Raw genomic sequence first — 17,551 nt, 5'->3', positions numbered from 1 at the left:
ACTGGAGAAAAAAACACTGCATTGCATCTTCATACTAAATGACAAGGGAGTAATCACCAAGAGAATTTGACGGTTGGTTGATCCTAAAAGTTGATTAAAATGCCTGTTTATACAGTCAATATGTTTATATGCACAGTTTAATCTAGCTAAGGCAGTAGTCTGACTAAGACAGGCAATCGGACAACTTGCCGAGTATACATGCGGAGGAAATCGGTTTATTGGCCGTGTATGTCTGACTAGGTATGTTAGTCCGACTAAGACTAGCTCGATTTAGCTCGCTTAGTCGGACTAACGTGTTTACATGACATTAAGAAAACCAAAATTATTGTCTAAGTCCAGCTAAAATCAGACTTTTAACATGCATGTAAATGCACGGAATGATGTCAATGTGTTTTTTTTTTGACTACTGCTGACCTGTCAACATGTGATATACTATAAGCACACTTTCTGTGTGCCTTATAATGATATATGTCTCTCATTTCCAGTGGCATCTCTGTTCTGCACTGTGTTAACTCCACTTCTCTTTCCAGGAGGCTTTTGGATCTGTAAGTTATTGTGTTTTTCCTGGTTTAAATGAATGGATGACTGAATTAATTTGCACAAAGGAAAGAGAAAACCAAAGAGTATGGGACTCATTTAACAGCAAACAAGGAATGGCCTCTGTGACAATAATGTTGTACACTAGCTGGCACTGATGGGGACAGACTAAGTGCAGCATGGAAAATGTGTGTTTTTACTGCACCATACATAAACAATGCAGGCCTACTGGGGCTTTTCCTTCCACTGGCCCCCTTTTCTAATCATCATGTCTGCTCATTTACCGAACGAGGGCTCCCCCCCCCCAAAAAAAAACAATGTTAATCATGTGAGTTGTACTTTTGGAAATGTGACATTATTAAAACCAGCTCTGATTTCATGACAATGTTGTCAATTAAAGTGTATTATAATTCTACAGCCTTCTGCACAGTGCACCTTCCAAAAATTAAACTTTTTAGAGCAAGATTCTGCTTTGGGTGAATTGTTCATGAGTTGAGTGATACATAAAATCAACACTGAAAAGGCATGATGTAACATTTGTGTGTAACAGCATATTTTGTTAGGAAAAACATGTCACAATTATTCATCCCCGATATCATATTGTTGTTTTTAAAGCTGTCTGACAGATTTTATGGCCTAAAGTGGAGTTGAAGCATAATTAAGCCTTTGGGAACTCTCTAACGATCCTTCATTTGCTTCAGCTGTGATGCATATATATATAAACCCCACCCACAAAGGTATTCAACGTGAGTTGCAATCATGGGAAAGACAAAGGAGCTTCCACAAAAGCTGAGAGAGGAGATTATTTCATCACGCCTGAAGGGCCACTGTATAAGATTTCCAACAAAAGAGACACCACTGGGACAATTATAAGGAAGTTTAAAATGTACGGAACAGCTCCAAACCTGCCTAAACAGTTTTTGTTGTTTAATTAGTTGTTTTTTGGTCATTTATTCTCATTATCTTTCATCCACATCACTAGAATGTCTTTTGAGGTGATGGGGTTGAATATTTCTCCCTGCAGCTGTGTGCACGGACACTGTATGTTGAAAGAAAGCTACTTGCCTGGCACAGTATCAAAAAAATGCTGTGTCTAGCTTCTGGAAATGCTTCCACGTTGTGTGGCCCATAGAACATGCCAATTAGTGCTTTGTCTGGCGGCACCAACCACATTTTCCCACTCTGCCCTCAGACGCTACATTTCGAATGTAGATCACATCAAAAAGGGGTTGCAGGCGTATAGCTGCAGCAAAGAGATTGGGCAAAAAGAGGCGGTGCACACCCCTCACAGGTTGCCAGCCAATCACACGGCCAACATACAGAGACACACAACCAACTGTTAATTAAGAGTCTGTCATTAACCAAACCCAAATCTACATGTCTCCGAACTGTGGGAGGAAGTAGGCAAAGAGAACCCACACACACACACACACACACACAGTAGAATATGCAAACGTCACACAGAAATTTAATGGGTGACCTCTGTGATGATGCCAACCACCACGCCACCGTGTAGCCCATGCCTATTCATATAGTGTATCAGTAGGAGGACCACAAATGAACAATGCAAAACATCAAACATACTTTCCACTATACTTTCTGAAATGACATTATATTAGAGTGACAGAGATACAGAATAATAGATACAATTTAGCTGCCACATTCTCATTCTTCAAATCAGAGGTGGTTCTAAAATTAACAGATGTATTAAAAATAACTGTCAGCCTCTTTATATATAATATATGCTACTATTAAAGCATAATAAGTTTGTGACAATGCCATTTGTTTTTCTTCTTCATAAAAATCATGCATTATCTCAGTTTCTCTGGAAAAAGAAAATCTGAATTCCAATAATTTGGAGATGCATGACTTTGAGTGGACAGTGAAATGTACATCCCTTTTTATTTCCCAACTTCCCACTTTTCCAGGTGCTGTGGAGGAGTTTCTGGCACACCGCGACTGACTGACTGACTCGTATGTGGTCGCAGGAGTAACACGAGTGCTGATTTTGGTTTGATATTCCCCTCAGGCCCCTCTTTTAGAGAGGCTACTGTACATCTCACAGTCTCCAGGTTCTGCATTGCACAGCACTGCCTGCTGGCCGCAGCGAGGAACTGCACTCTGCAGGAATCAATGAAATGACTGAAATTCCAAAACATCCAAGGTGAAGCTGACACGTGCATATGAGCTTCTCTCACAAATGGAACTCTTATTCTGTTTCCAATGCATGTGCTGTAAGTTCTCTCTAAAAAATGTTTTTCTTTTTTTTTTTTTAAAAAATTCCTTATTTTAATTCATCATTTTCGATGTTGGGTAAAATACACAGGCTCAGTTTAAAAGTCATGTTTTTGGGGGTCGTTAAAGACAGATATTTCATGGTTAACAGGCTCTTAGGGAGATGCTATAATCTGAGGCATCAGTGAGACACATGGGCAAGACTCTCTCTCTCCCTCCCTCTCTCTCTCTCTCTCTCTCTCTCCCACTCTCTCTCTCTCTGGAGTTTAAATGAGGGAGTCCCTCTTGCCTCTCTCTCCCTCCCTCCCTCTGTCGCTCCTCCTTATACCCCCAAACCTTCCCCTCATATTAAAACAACACGCCAATCCGTTGTTGCCCGGTAAAAGGGGTTTGGGAGCCGCAGCAGCCATAAAGAAGACTCCACACACACAGTCGTCTGGAAGGAATTAGACAACTGAAACAGCGACAGAGAGAGAGAGAGATTTCTGGCCACTTCTCTGCTCCATAGACATACCTAACATGCCCCTGCACAGAGCAGAAACATTCATTATCACGTTATTGTTTTATTATTAGAGGCATTGCTGGAAACCTTTTTTTTTTTATCCTTTTTTTTATTTTAAAATATGACTGAAGCTGCCGAAGGTGATGAGACTTTTTTGTTGTTGTAACTTTTGAAAACTTTAAAATATGAATCAAACTGTCAGAAATAGGTGGAGAGCAATATGTATCATTGTGACATAGTCTACATCTTATTTATGCTTTTATTTTTATTTTTTTGAATATATGAAGGATGCCAAAAGTGACTGGCATCTGTGTTCTCACACCTACGATACATTTGTTGCATAGCTGATGAGTTTGTTCAACACTAGAGCAGATTTTTCTTTACTTCTTCTTTTTTTTTAATTTTAATTTTTTTTTATTTTTAAATAATCAATGAAGATCATTTTGTGTGGATTCATGAGACTCGCCACTGCTCCACAAGTGTCCCTTGAAACTTTGTCAAGACTTTTTCTCCCCGTGGAGCGGAGCTGACCGCATCCTCACTCAAGGACGAACGACAGGACAACAGCTGCTTCAGGGTGAGTGTGTGTGTGTGTGTGAGTGTGTGTGATCCTGCTGCACTGACATACACTGATGAATGAATCCAAACACTGGACATGCTGATGCTCCAAACCGTAAAACTAATTTACTTCTTATTACATTTACTTCTTATTATATGTCAGACATTTAAGCTCCAATAAAGGGGCGTGACGCAGCTGTCACACACGTTTGTCTCTCACACCCAACTCGTTCGCGACAATGTTTCAATTAAAAAAGCAGCTGTATGTTGTTGTTTTCTTTTGTCCTCCACAAATGTTAGCGACTCACTCACATATGTTATTCCAAATAAATCCTAGAAAGAAAGAAAGAAAGAAAAAAGTGTGTCTCAACTGTTAAGTTTTCCCTGGTTGGCACTAACAGCAGCAGCTGTGGAAATATAGTAAATATTTCTCTCCTAATCATATAGAATATACGGGTCCCGGTTGCGGTTATTACACTCTGAGAATAAATGACATTGATGACGTCCCAACGCATGCGTCATACTGTGTGGTGCCTGAGCCAATTGGGAGACTGGGAGTGGAAACCTCCTGCATTCCTCCCGGCAGGAGCGCGTCATTTGATGTGTAATATGAAACACCAGCATAAATGCGCGCACGTGAAACTGAAGTCTCTTGTAGACGTGGATTGTTATTGATGAGGCGGTGATGTGTAACGTGATAAATCATTCAACTGTTGATACATGTGGTGTTTTCAGCTGCAGAGAGCAGAATAATAGTGATAATAAAAAAAAATCATACAAACTGACATGTGTCACATTCTGCTGACATATGTAGTATATACTCTTCCTCCATCCTCTTAGTTTGCAGCTATACATCTGCTGTCTGTCTCGTGTAATGTCCCCACAGGAAATGTGAGTTGTGTGAGTTTGGCAGTCTGAGCTTCCCGGTGTAGTGATTCTATCGTTCACATGGAAGCCTGTGGTTAAACTTCTCACAAAGCATTTCAACACTGGCTGGAGCCTGAGTCACGGTGTGATGAAACATGTAGTCCATAAACGCGCACATGGACATTTCAAACATCCTGTTTGAGTATAGACACAGACGATCATGCCAACATGTTCCCGAGCTTATCCCTGGAGGGGGTTCCTTTGCATACAGTAGTACAGTAAGTGAGGAAGGTGATCCATCTATAGTGTACGTTAATGTGACATAAAACTAAAAATCCTATTCTGGAAAAGTGTTTGCAATCTATTCGTTCTACAGTTCACCACAGACTTGATGTTCTTCCACACAACCTACAGAGCAGTTAGTGACTTCACAGAGGAAGGCATGCATTCCACGACTGAGCTCCATTAGTGCTCACGCAAGTCTCACGTGCACGGGGCCTTAGGGGTGGCAGGGCATAAGTCAGACGAGAGAGTGTATATGTGCAGCCCCTCCCAAACACACGGCACCGCCACCTACCTCATCTATTCAGCAGATTTTTCCAGCTCTGTAGTTACAGCCACTGAAAAGTGAAAACCTGGATTCCCAGAACTACGTACTGAGTCAGACAGTGTCTCACAGGGAAGAGTGATGCCAGTGCTAATGCACAGGTCCAGGTGCTACAGTAAACCGTTATAAAGTAAGCTGTGTTTGAAAGCAGGCGCCTCCTTGACATAATATACTTAGTCATTGTGCTAAATATCCAGCAATTAAGTATTTATAGTCTGAATCACACAGTCAGGTCATTTCTTTCTACCCCACACATCTTTTCATTCATCCATCCAGCCTGATTGTGACTTCCTGTCTTTGTTATCTCTTAGTCATTAGTCCTGATAATAGAGCTCCATGAATAGAAACAGCGTTATTTTCAAATGCTGTTGAGAGAAGCGTGTTGTCAGAAAGGGAAAGTGTTGGGTCAGTGTATATATATGGCACGCAAAGGCTAAATTTGTGTTAAAACATGATGCTGCTTTTAGAAGCAAGAGAAGCCAAACAGTGAGTGAGTAAATTGTTGAAACATGACGGTCAGTGTGTAAATGCAGGGAAACTGTAGAGCGCTGCACTGTCAGCTGAACCGTATGCTGCTATAATTTGTGTGGCGTAACTCCAGTGCCTCAGCTGGCAGTGAGCTGAGCCAAGTCCACCACTGTGCCTCCACTCCGCCTCCCTCCTCCTCCTCCCACTCCTCCTCCTCCTCCTCCCTCCATAGCATGGCTGCTTCATTCTACTCATTCACAAAAAAAAATGGAGCTAGAGATGAGTCAGCGAAGTGGAAGAGATGCCATAATAACAAACAGGATGGCAGGATGACTTTCTCATCCACACTCACTTTTAAATGCAATAAACCTACAATGATGCAATCAAAACTGTAAAAAAAAAAGAAAATGAAGTGAAGAAATGTATTTGGAGCAATGTGAAACACTCTAGGCCAGGATGTTGTAATCTGCAGCCTTATCACACCTGACACTAATGACACACAGGAAAGGAAATGAACAGACAGCTGGGGATGGAGGTTAAGGAGGATATAAATGGCAACTCACTCTTCAGTTTTCTAACTTCGCCACTTGTAGCCCAGTCCACCTGATTCTAATCATGTTAGGAGGCAAGGCAGCGGCGAGCTGTTCAGTTCTGGTTCTTACAAAGACGACGCTCACACAACTGGGACCACATGGGGCGGTTACGAGGAGAAAAGGAGGAAGAGGAGGAGAAAGGGGAGGAGTGGGTCAGTCATGTCTAAGTGCTGCCTTTGGAGACCTGCATGACCTTTCGTCTCCTTTATACTAGAGCAGCACTTTATTTGGAGAATGTATAAACGTTTAAAATAAATCAATCTTTTCTTTTTTTTTTTACTCAATTTTGAGCTATCACTGCATTTGACAAAGATCTGACTTTTTTTTCAAAAACGAATTAAATTGTATTTGAAGTCAATTTTTTATTTTGCTTGAAGCTTGCAGCTGGAAAGGACGTGGAAAACAATAAGCTGGTCTTGATCACATTCAGTCTCGCCCATGATGGCAGCCAACTGTCAAGTTTTTCCCAGCCGCTCCCTCCACTACTTGTTTCCCACTACGAGTGTCATGGGTGCCATCGGTACATGAACCGTGTCCTTCTCCATCCCTGTCCAGGGTGTTTGTCTCTTGGCAGATCTTCCTTTGTTTGACATTTCAAACTGGAGTTTGACTTTAGGATGTCTGGATTTCCAGTACAGTGTTTGTGAAATGTGAAAATATAAACTTTTTTATAAACTTTTATTCTAATGCTTTGTTATTTAAGTGCAGTGCGCTGAAGCTACAGAACAACATACATGCAGTCAAAGCCGCTGATTTTGCTGCTGCTGAGTCACAAAAACGTTTGGCTCTCCTTCAGATTTACATTATATACAGCCTGTGCCGAGCTATGAGTCATCTCATTCTCCGCATGCTCTCAGAAACACGCACACATGTGTGCACATACTGTATGTACACTAATCAAACACACACCTGCTTAGCTTGTATGTTTGCAAAAACATTTGTGCACACATGGCCGGAGTCTAATGGCTTTAACATCCACGCCGACGGCCCACTTACAGTAATCTAATCAACAGTTATATTAAATGTGTGTGGGAATGTACAGTGTAGTGATTCTAACCATGAACTAAATCCTGACAGGTGTCAAATCTGTCAGGATTAAGATGACACATACTCTTACATTACACACCGAATGCAAGACTTATGGGTGTGTTTTTCCATGGAGCAATTGTGAAATTTTAACATGTGGGAACATCACCTGTTATCGCTCAACAGGATTCACTGCCTTCTTCTTCACAGTAGATTTAGCAGCATGAAAGTAAAGGGGTCACCACACCACAAGATACAGTCCTGACTTCTGCAAAATTTAACTAATATAACACTCAGAGTTAATTAAAGAGTTAAATTGTCTCTGTTACTTGAAAACACTAAAAATATTGCATTAGAGTCTATATTTCTCAATTAATAATAAATGTGAAGCATTAAATCTACTGTTCTACAGTTGCGTAAACACCCTAAAGAGATGTCCTCCGCTAACAGACGGTGAAGCCACAAACAATCTGAAAAAGCTCTGAGGCGTATCAGTAATTACACAGCAATGAGGTGAGTCAGGAACAGCATGATCCTGTAGCCACACAGCTGCTGCCACTGCCGCCGCCACCACCGCGTTTTGCCACGAGAAAGAACTCAGTCACTGCTGCATCTGCTTTTGCTCTGGAAGTTCCTCCCATAATACTTTCTCCAGTAAACATCATCAGGAATAAATTGGTTAATCCCAAAGAACTTTGCAACTGCAACAAACTTAGTATCAGTCTGCAAGCGCATTTATATTTAATACTAACTCAGATGAATGTCACCTTATCTACCTTGCTATGTGATTCTTGGGAACAGATAGTCCAGATAATAATTTCCCTTTACTCCAGTCAACACTGTTCTTACATCAAGGCTTCTCCCACCCTTGACACATCCAACCACCCGTCTGCTGTTTTGACTGTTTATTCTCATTTGAGTAGATACTGTGATGTGATTTCAAAATGAGCAAAGGAAAGCAGGAGGCAATAATGCGCATAATTATGGATGCAAACCGCTGTAAAACACCAAGAGCAACATCAGAAACGACACATTAATCCGTGTATTAATTCATTTGTTCATCTATTCATTCATTCATTCATTCATTTCACAGCTAACCCACCCTCCATCCCCTGTGACACGATATCCATTGTGATTGTAATGCTTTCTCAGCAACAGAGCCAAACTATGTTTTACTCAGGAGACTGTTGATGACGTCAGAATGAGATCTCTAAAGCATCCAACCCAGAGTCACCATGGGCTGGACACACACACACACACACACACAGACCAGCACATATTGATGAGGTTTTTATTGCTCACATACGATAACACAAAAGCAAACAAAGCTATGGTGAAATCACCCACATGTGTTAATTACACCTTCACCTCACACAGATACATGTGATATAATCGAGTCGAGTAGAGAGCCCTGCACGTACACTCTACTTAAAAGCGACATCATCCACATGTAACTCTGACACCTAAGATATTGGAGTGATTAGAGGCGTTAACTCTCCGGGGACGAGGCAAAGTTGGAATGGCCATCCTGCTAATTTTTTGTTTTCAGTCTGCGGTGAATCTCTCTGCAGTCTGAGCTAATTGTTAGTCTGACCTTTGCTCTACTCTGGCTCCCACACCCAAAAATGGTGAATGAGACACGATGAGGAGCATGAAGAGCAAAGCATCCTCACAGGTGTCACTGTCTAAATTGCTTTCGACAGCCCTCACTTGGTCTTTAAAGAGAATATAATGCCGGGGATTTATGCCTGCGGAGCATGACTGGAACTGGATTTCAGTGTGGTTTTGTACTTAAACCACAAAACCTGTTTTTGTGTATGTGTTCTTTTTTTCTTTTCTTTTTTAAACCAGAGATCATAAATTAGAAGCATTCAAAGGGAAACAAACACAGCAGAGTTTGCATGCACTTGTGTGAGCTCAACATGTCTGTAGTGGTTTCATTCAAATCTTTCTCCCACAGTCCAAAAATGTGACCTAGAAACAGTGAATTCCCACTGGATTGTAAAGCAGTCAGTCCGTGTTAGACCAATGATATACTAATGAGCTGTCATGAAGGCACCACATTTTACGATTTGTCTTAGGTTTGAAGAACTGGACAAAATCAACCCTGCAATACATCCACAGATGATTACCCACATTTACGTTCCTTAACACTGGCTTAGTTCATCACATACAGAGGCAGTGTGAAAGAGGAACATATGTCCTTATACATGTATGAAGCATGTGAATTTATACACATGTGCTCTCTGCCTAACTTAATTAAAAACATGTTTTTAAGATCCACACACACACACACTTGTTTATATCCCTCTGGACTAGTGTAATAGGTTTTTTATACATAACATGCATTTCAGTGTATGTAGAGTGTGTATGTACCATGTATGTGTGTCAAGGGTCTTGTAAATGAACGGCGGCTGATGTTAAGCACCTTGCCACGTGCCAGAGGAGGTCTGCTACACTGACTGTACACTTCTCATCCAGTGATCAAATGAACGAGGCGTGTGTGTGTGTGTGTGTGTGTGTGTGTTGTATTGTTGTATGTTACTTCTTCTTCAAAACACTGACCTTGTTCATAACCACGATTTGAATAGTGGTTAGATTAAGATTAGCGTTATAGGTATTAACTGGTTATGGTTGAGGTTAGGGATAATGCTTTGTTTAGGCTGTCCAAATGAATGGAAGTTTAACCCTGTGTGTGTGTGTGTGTGTGTGCGTGTGTGTGTGTGGTCTCCCAAACTCAGCCTCTCTCGCTTTGTTTTTCTTTCACACTTTCTTGATATCTTTCTTTCCCCCTGTTGTCTGCTCTTTCACACCTTCCGTTCACCTCCTCTCTTGGTTTACATCTGTCCCTCTTTTGCCCCTCTCCCCTACTTTCTTTACAATCCTTTCTGTTTTTCCCTCTGTTTTTCTTCCATCCATCTGTCTTGTGTGTATAGGTGTGGTGTGATCACTCATGCCAGATCACAGACACCCCTGGGATTCATGCACTCTTAGCTTTATATGCTTGTCCTTGTTTACATGCCTCGCTTATTTCCTTATATGTATAAAATATACATGTGATGCTCGTTGTACAAGGATCAGTGCACCATAAACTATTTAAAAAGTTCAGGATTAGGCACCAAATGTTAATGATGTGCCACAAGGGGGTGCTTCACTGACTCAGTCTGACCTTCCTAATCTGTGCTAAGGCTGTTCTCTATAATGTATATAGCAATAGAACGTGATACCCGCCCTCCCCTCATGCATCTTGTTCCTTGTATCTGCTTAATCACAACTATCTTCTTGTCATACTTTCACTGGGAGTCGCAGAGGGGAAGAAGAACATGTGCAGCATTAGAAAAACTAAAAACTTCTTGTCTTCTTCTTCCCACGGAGATATAAACAGATGACATCACAGGGTGGTCCGCTCTCCGTTGAGCTGAGCTGAGCCACGCTGAGTGGGTCTCTGCTGGTCTGCCAAACAGATGGCGGCAGCAGTGTAATGAGGGCTGGAAACAAACTTTAACATTTTGAGCAGATCTGTTCATAAAGACGCAGCGGATGTTCTTTATCTATCCCCACTGAGAGCACAGAATATCCCTTTACTTCTTTCACATTCAGCACATACTTGTCTGACGATATCTAAACGTTGACAAGAATATACCTTTTTTAAATGTTTCTCCCAAACATTTAAACTGCTTGGCGTTTGAAGGTCTGGCAGTGGATGTCACTTTGTTGGTTAACTGGGTCACGAAATCTTGTATTTTGCTCCCACCCACACTAACGTAGACTTGAAACAATTGAGCACTCACAACTGTCTGACATATAAACTGGGATTTTTGGGAGGGATAGAAGAAAGGAGACGGGGAGGGACGGAGTTGAAAATAAGGGGAAACTTTACTCTTTCTCTATCTGAGTTTGCTGCCATAAAACATAATACTTTTCACCCTATATTTTCTTATTTAAAATCATAGTGTGATGATACTTTTGTCATTACACTAGTATAATGTAAAGCTAAGGATTTTCCATCTCCTCATTGTACTATAGTTAATATACAGTGCTATAATCATGTAACCTGTGCACTACAATCATTTAATATAGCCATTTTCTTTTGTTTCTAGATGAAGTGTCAAAGAATTCTCACCTACCTGAGGATATTCGGGACCACCATGTTTGGCATCTCCCTCCTGGTAGGCATCTCCACAGCCTACATCATGGGCTACCAGTTCTTCACCACAGCCCACAATCACTTGTCCTTTGGCCTGTATGGAGCCATCTTAGTTATCCACCTCATCATCCAGAGCCTCTTTGCGCTTCTGGAACACAGAAACATGAGGCGGTCCTTAGAGACGCCCATCAAACTGAATAAATCCTTGGCCTTGTGCATCGCAGCGTACCAGGAGGATCCAAATTACCTGAGGAAATGTCTGGTGTCGGTGAAGAGGCTGACGTACCCGGGAATCAAAGTGATCATGGTGATTGACGGGAACTCCAACGATGACATTTACATGATGGAGATTTTTAAAGAGGTGATGGGATGGGACAAATCAGCCACCTATGTGTGGCAGAGTAACTATCACAACCGAGGGCCTGAGGAGACAGATGAGAGCTATGCCGAGAGCCTTCAGCATGTCTCCAGGCTGGTCCTTAACAACAAGTGTCTGTGCATCATGCAGAAGTGGGGAGGGAAGAGAGAAGTAATGTATACAGCCTTCAAAGCACTGGGAAGGAGCGTGGATTATGTTCAGGTAAGACCTCAAGATTAGAAACAGATATTGAGAGTGGTGGATTTAATTAAGGCAATGAATGGATGGATGGATGACACATGGAAAGAGATGGAAAGAGAACAAATGCAAATGTTAATGCTGTAACGTAGGGGTAAATAATATATATAAATAATATAATAATGAAGTGAAAATGTTTTCCTTTCTGTACAGGTATTTATTAAAGACAAGAACACCAGGGGGCTGGTTAAAGGGAAGAATAAAAGTCACATTAAGAGAATTATATATAGAGAGGTGGCTCAGTGGATGGGGGTCTCCCAAGCAAAACATGAGGTTCACAAAGAATCCTTTGTGTTGCATGAGACGGTGGCTGTCTGCATCATGTTCTAAAATGTAGCGTCAAGCCAGACAGCCGCAGCTGATGTCCAAGTGTAGTAGTTACAGAGCTGTTTCACAGATCCTGGTGTTTTACGTCCTTTACATGAGTGATATTCAGGAGTCAGCGGCCAACGTTTTGACACGAAAAGTTTTTTTGTTAGCTGAGTCACAACAAATAGAAAGAGTTTAAAAAGCCACTGCCATCAGTGATAATCAGTTTAATGTCAGCGATCTCAGTGTGTGTTACCGACACATGAATTATAGCTTTGGGAAAGCGATTTTTACCAAGTGGGCTTCGCTGGCCTGAAATATCACAATGGGTGCTGCAAACATTAACAGCATTGCCAGGTTTTTAAGCCAACAGAATGTCATGAGGCGTATATTTAGCCTGCAGGAAGGAATTGTTCAAGCAAATGTTGGCTGTTATAGCAAACATTCTATGAACTATGAGCATACTAATCTCAGTCTCTACTCTAGTCTAGCTTTCTGAGTCCAAAGAGTGAAATTAGTTTGAAGGAGTTTGACTGGACTACTTTTCTTTAAATGTATTCATCAGGGTTAATAGTGACATTAATTGCATCTTCCTCTGACACTGTTTTCCTTTGTATCAATGAGACTTTGTTACACTAACCAGAATCATGTCAGTGAAAAAAACAAAAACTGCTATAATGAGAGACTGTTCTCATTACAACACTGCTTGGCTGAGATAGCTCCCATATATTAGAAGCTCGTTGTTATAATGTGATAATACTCTGTGGTATAAAAAAAAGACATAAATTAGCTGCAAATTGAAATTTATAGTTTCACCATTCTTTGTGGGACCGAACACAAACTGACAGGGAGAAGAGTGGGAAGATTAATGTCACTTGTTTGCGCGGGAACATGTAAAATCTTGGGATTTAAATATTTTCCTTGGCTATGGACTATTCAGACTGCTTGTCTCTTATGACTCAAAGGAATCTGTAACCAATTTACAAACCTGGCATAAAGGAAAGTAAACTAAAAGCCCTGTCCAAGTGTCATCACATCAAATTTGTTCCATTATATTCGACTCTTGTTGTTACAGAAATACATCATGAGCAATGATGAGCAAAATCTGAGAAAGAAATCGAATCATCGTTGTATAATGATTTCAGTGAGTGTGCATTTCAAAAAGAGGGACTTTGAGGATGAAATTGATTGATACGATGCTAACACTCGCAGCTGCAGGCTACCGCCTGCCAAAAAACACTTGTGTTGAATAAACTGCTGTGCTTCAAGTCATCATGCCAGTATATTTTACATGTACAGCATTGTGCTGCTTTAGTCAATTTGAAAAAAGTCAACCACTCATTTGGTCAAAAAACAAGTGCATTCCTCCTGGTAGCCTTATTACCTTTATAATAAATATAAAAAGCAGCATATTTAATTATTTTAGCCTAATTAAAACTCCAAAGTTCACAGAACGTCCTAATATAGACAAGTAATAACATGACATCGGTCAATTTGGAGCTGACAGTAACTGAGTTAGCATTGAGTTAACGTTAAATAAGTTAGACCTAAAGCAGCCTTTATTGGCTTGCGTAAGTTTCTTTGAAAGCGGTCATGTTCATGTTGCACTCTTCTCCTTTTGATCAACACCGACATTTGTCTGGACGACGAGGCTAAGGTTGCATGAGGGCATGTTAACCACTGATTGAACAGGAAGCTACCACCGTACATTTTTGCTATAATGTTGTTAACAGGGTCTGAGGTTAATGATCGCCTTCATCACCTGATTTTATTATTGTTTAAAATGACCAATTAAACAAGAAATTGAAGTCAACTAAAATGAAAATCTTAAGAGAGTGGTTTCTCTCATCCATGTGCTGTAGGGGATTCATCAGTGACCGGAGCAGTTGTTAAAATTCAAAGTGTATCGTATTTCACTTACTCCACACATTGATCTTCGTTTGCAGTACTGCTGAAAGACAGACATACAGACAGGTCAGGAATAGGTTACTGTATACATTTATGCTGTTTTGCAGTCACTTGTGAACATGGACAAAACAACAGAGCATATAATCCACTTGAAAATGAAAAACATTATCCTCAAATTTTCATGTGGTTTTTCTGTGATCCTGAGACGCAGGTTACTCAAACTTTGTTTTCTGGATTCAGGTGTGCGACTCTGACACCATGCTAGACCCGGCATCGTCGGTGGAGATGGTGAAGGTACTTGAAGAAGACCCAATGGTTGGAGGTGTTGGAGGAGATGTTCAGGTTAGTTACAAAACCAATATTTTCTTTACCTTTGGAACGGAAAACTAAAGCTTAATGAGCATTTCACATCAATATATTAACCTCCAATTTCGTTTGTTGTTCCCTATCAATGCCTAACTAGATCCTGAACAAATACGAGTCATGGATCTCCTTCTTGAGCAGCGTACGGTACTGGATGGCCTTCAACATCGAACGGGCTTGCCAGTCCTACTTTGGCTGTGTGCAGTGCATCAGCGGGCCTTTAGGAATGTACCGCAACTCCCTCCTGCATGAGTTCCTCGAGGACTGGTACAATCAGACCTTCATGGGATCCCACTGCAGTTTCGGGGATGACCGTCATCTCACGAACAGAGTTCTCAGCTTAGGGTATGCCACAAAGTACACAGCACGATCGAAGTGTCTCACAGAAACACCAATCACATATCTGAGGTGGCTCAATCAACAGACTCGATGGAGTAAGTCATATTTCAGAGAATGGCTATATAACTCCATGTGGTTCCACAAGCATCATTTGTGGATGACTTATGAAGCTGTGATCACAGGCTTCTTCCCCTTTTTCCTCATTGCCACTGCAATCCAGCTCTTCTACCAAGGAAGGCTGTGGAATATTCTGTTATTTCTCCTCATTGTGCAGGCAGTAGCTCTGATCAAGTCGTCATTCGCCAGCTGCCTCCGAGGTAACATTGTCATGGTTTTCATGTCATTCTATTCTGTACTGTACATGTCAAGCCTGTTGCCAGCCAAAATGTTTGCAATAGCAACAATCAACAAGTCTGGATGGGGGACCTCTGGGAGGAAAACAGTAGTGGTGAACTTTATTGGTCTCATTCCTATATCAGTTTGGTTCTCCATCCTCTTCATTGGGATTATCTACACAACAATCCTGCAGACTAGAAAACCTTTTCCTGAATCAGAGAAGATCATTCTGATCATAGGGGCAGTCGTCTATGCCAGTTACTGGGTCATTCTGTTGACGTTGTATACAGTGCTCATAAATAAGTGTGGGAAGAGGAAAAAGGAAACACACTATGATATGGTGCTGGACGTATGACTTACAATCATTGTTTACCACTGAACTCTCTTTCTGGGTTATTTTCACTCACACTGTGTTACTGCTACACAAATGTTTTTCAGATGCAGAGCAGCTCTGGAGGCAAAATTGTTTGAGTTCAACCAAAATGGGCGAAGAACGAGAACTTGTTCAAACTTGAAAAAGCACAAATATAAGTGGCAGTGGCTGCTGTTTATGTCGACGCATGACCATTCATGAATCAGCGAGGCTATCGATAAACAAACATAAACCTTGGCATACCTCCACCACTTTTTTAACAAAGAGCTTTTTAAAATTTGATTTGCATTTAAAAAAAAATAATAATAATGAATGGCCTCTTCCTTGGTCTATGCCTCATCCCTCCAAATTGGGCACAAAATGGCTCAGTACTTTCTGAGTAATCCTGCTGACAATTGAACAGACAAACACGATTGAAAACAGAGGTGGAGGTCATTACTTTCACTCCAATATGTTTAGCTGAATACCAGCTAGCATATGCTAACGGGCTAACCTAAATACCCGTTACAAGATTACTCATATTGAAGTTGGCAGCAAGAGCGCAACAGGCTTTGTAATAATAGCTACCTCTTACCCATGTCATTTTCACTGGGCTTCAGTCTCACTTACCAACACAGCCAAAGAAACTGTGGATGTATGGCTCACCCATTGAACCCATTAGGGTTTAACTTGACCTGTAAGAGTATTTTACCTCCAGAGCATCATTGTGTCGTCAAGAAAACTAGCCAAATGTAGAAGCCAAAACTATATCCAACTGCAAATCCAATTCAACATTCAGGATTACATTCTTAACTATAATAAAGAAATTCCATTTGATTACCAATTTCATTACCATTACAAGGGTGACAGTATGAATTGACAGACTGAAAATATGCAGAAAGGACTTTTAAACGGAGAGCTCCTCTCTGTCTTTTGTTGCACTCATGTCACACAGCCGTTGTCATTACCCTCACATTTTGTAAATCTATTTAAATTCCATCCACTTCCAAAGGACATAATTGAACCACAAACAACCATAACATCAACATTTCTGTGCTTACACAGTTATAGTTTGTATTTGTGGGTGACATAAATAATAATAATCGACATGCATCACCCACTTTTATTTTGTATGTATCTTGAATGTGAAAAGGTGCTACAGTTCCTCAGAAAGTTCCACTAGTGGTAATTAAAGGCTACATATATATTATGCTTGAATGTTTGGATACTTCCAGGTCTTAGTCTTGGATATTTTTTATTCCCATATGACATGAATGCAGATTTTTTTTTTTTTCCTCAGCGTTTACAAAGTGAAGAATCTCAAACTGATCACCGATTGTTAGATATAATCTCCACCAGATGAGGTGACCAGGCAAACATGTGACCAGAAGAGAGACATATTATTGCTGCTGTGACTGTGTTATTTTTACAGAAACCATGACTTTTTCTTTTTCTGTTTTTTTTTTAAATATGAATGATGGGTGTATTTTGCAAAATGTTTTTTTTTTCTATTGTTATTTCTTCCAAGCTGAATGAACACTTCCAAGTAGATGGTGGACATGTTCCAATCCAAAGATTGTGGGGGGAAATAATTCCACATGCCCTTGCTCTTTTCCTTCTTTCACATACTGTATTAGCTGCTTCCTTGCATTGAGTTGACTGATCTGCAAGAGAAGAAGTAAATGTGAGAAGAAAGCATAAATGTACCTAATGAGGTAAAAGTACTACCTGATGATAGGAATGTGAATAGGGGCACTTGATGGAAGGAACCATCATTTTGGAATGAAA

General features: G+C 40.7%; 1 protein-coding gene across 1 annotated transcript; it reads left to right on the top strand.

The window, feature by feature from the left end:
* Positions 1-3,686: 3,686 nt before the first annotated feature.
* Positions 3,687-17,220, top strand: has2 (hyaluronan synthase 2). Its single transcript, XM_044033328.1, has 4 exons — positions 3,687-3,851; positions 11,494-12,120; positions 14,614-14,715; positions 14,837-17,220. Exons 2-4 carry the CDS (start codon positions 11,494-11,496, stop codon positions 15,764-15,766), a joined length of 1,659 nt encoding a protein of 552 aa, XP_043889263.1. The 5' UTR covers positions 3,687-3,851; the 3' UTR covers positions 15,767-17,220.
* Positions 17,221-17,551: the final 331 nt, after the last annotated feature.

The sequence above is a fragment of the Solea senegalensis genome, linkage group LG9, assembly GCF_019176455.1.
Source record: "Solea senegalensis isolate Sse05_10M linkage group LG9, IFAPA_SoseM_1, whole genome shotgun sequence".
In the NCBI taxonomy this organism is placed as follows: Eukaryota; Metazoa; Chordata; class Actinopteri; order Pleuronectiformes; family Soleidae; genus Solea; species Solea senegalensis.
This window is presented reverse-complemented; position numbering and strand designations above follow the sequence as displayed.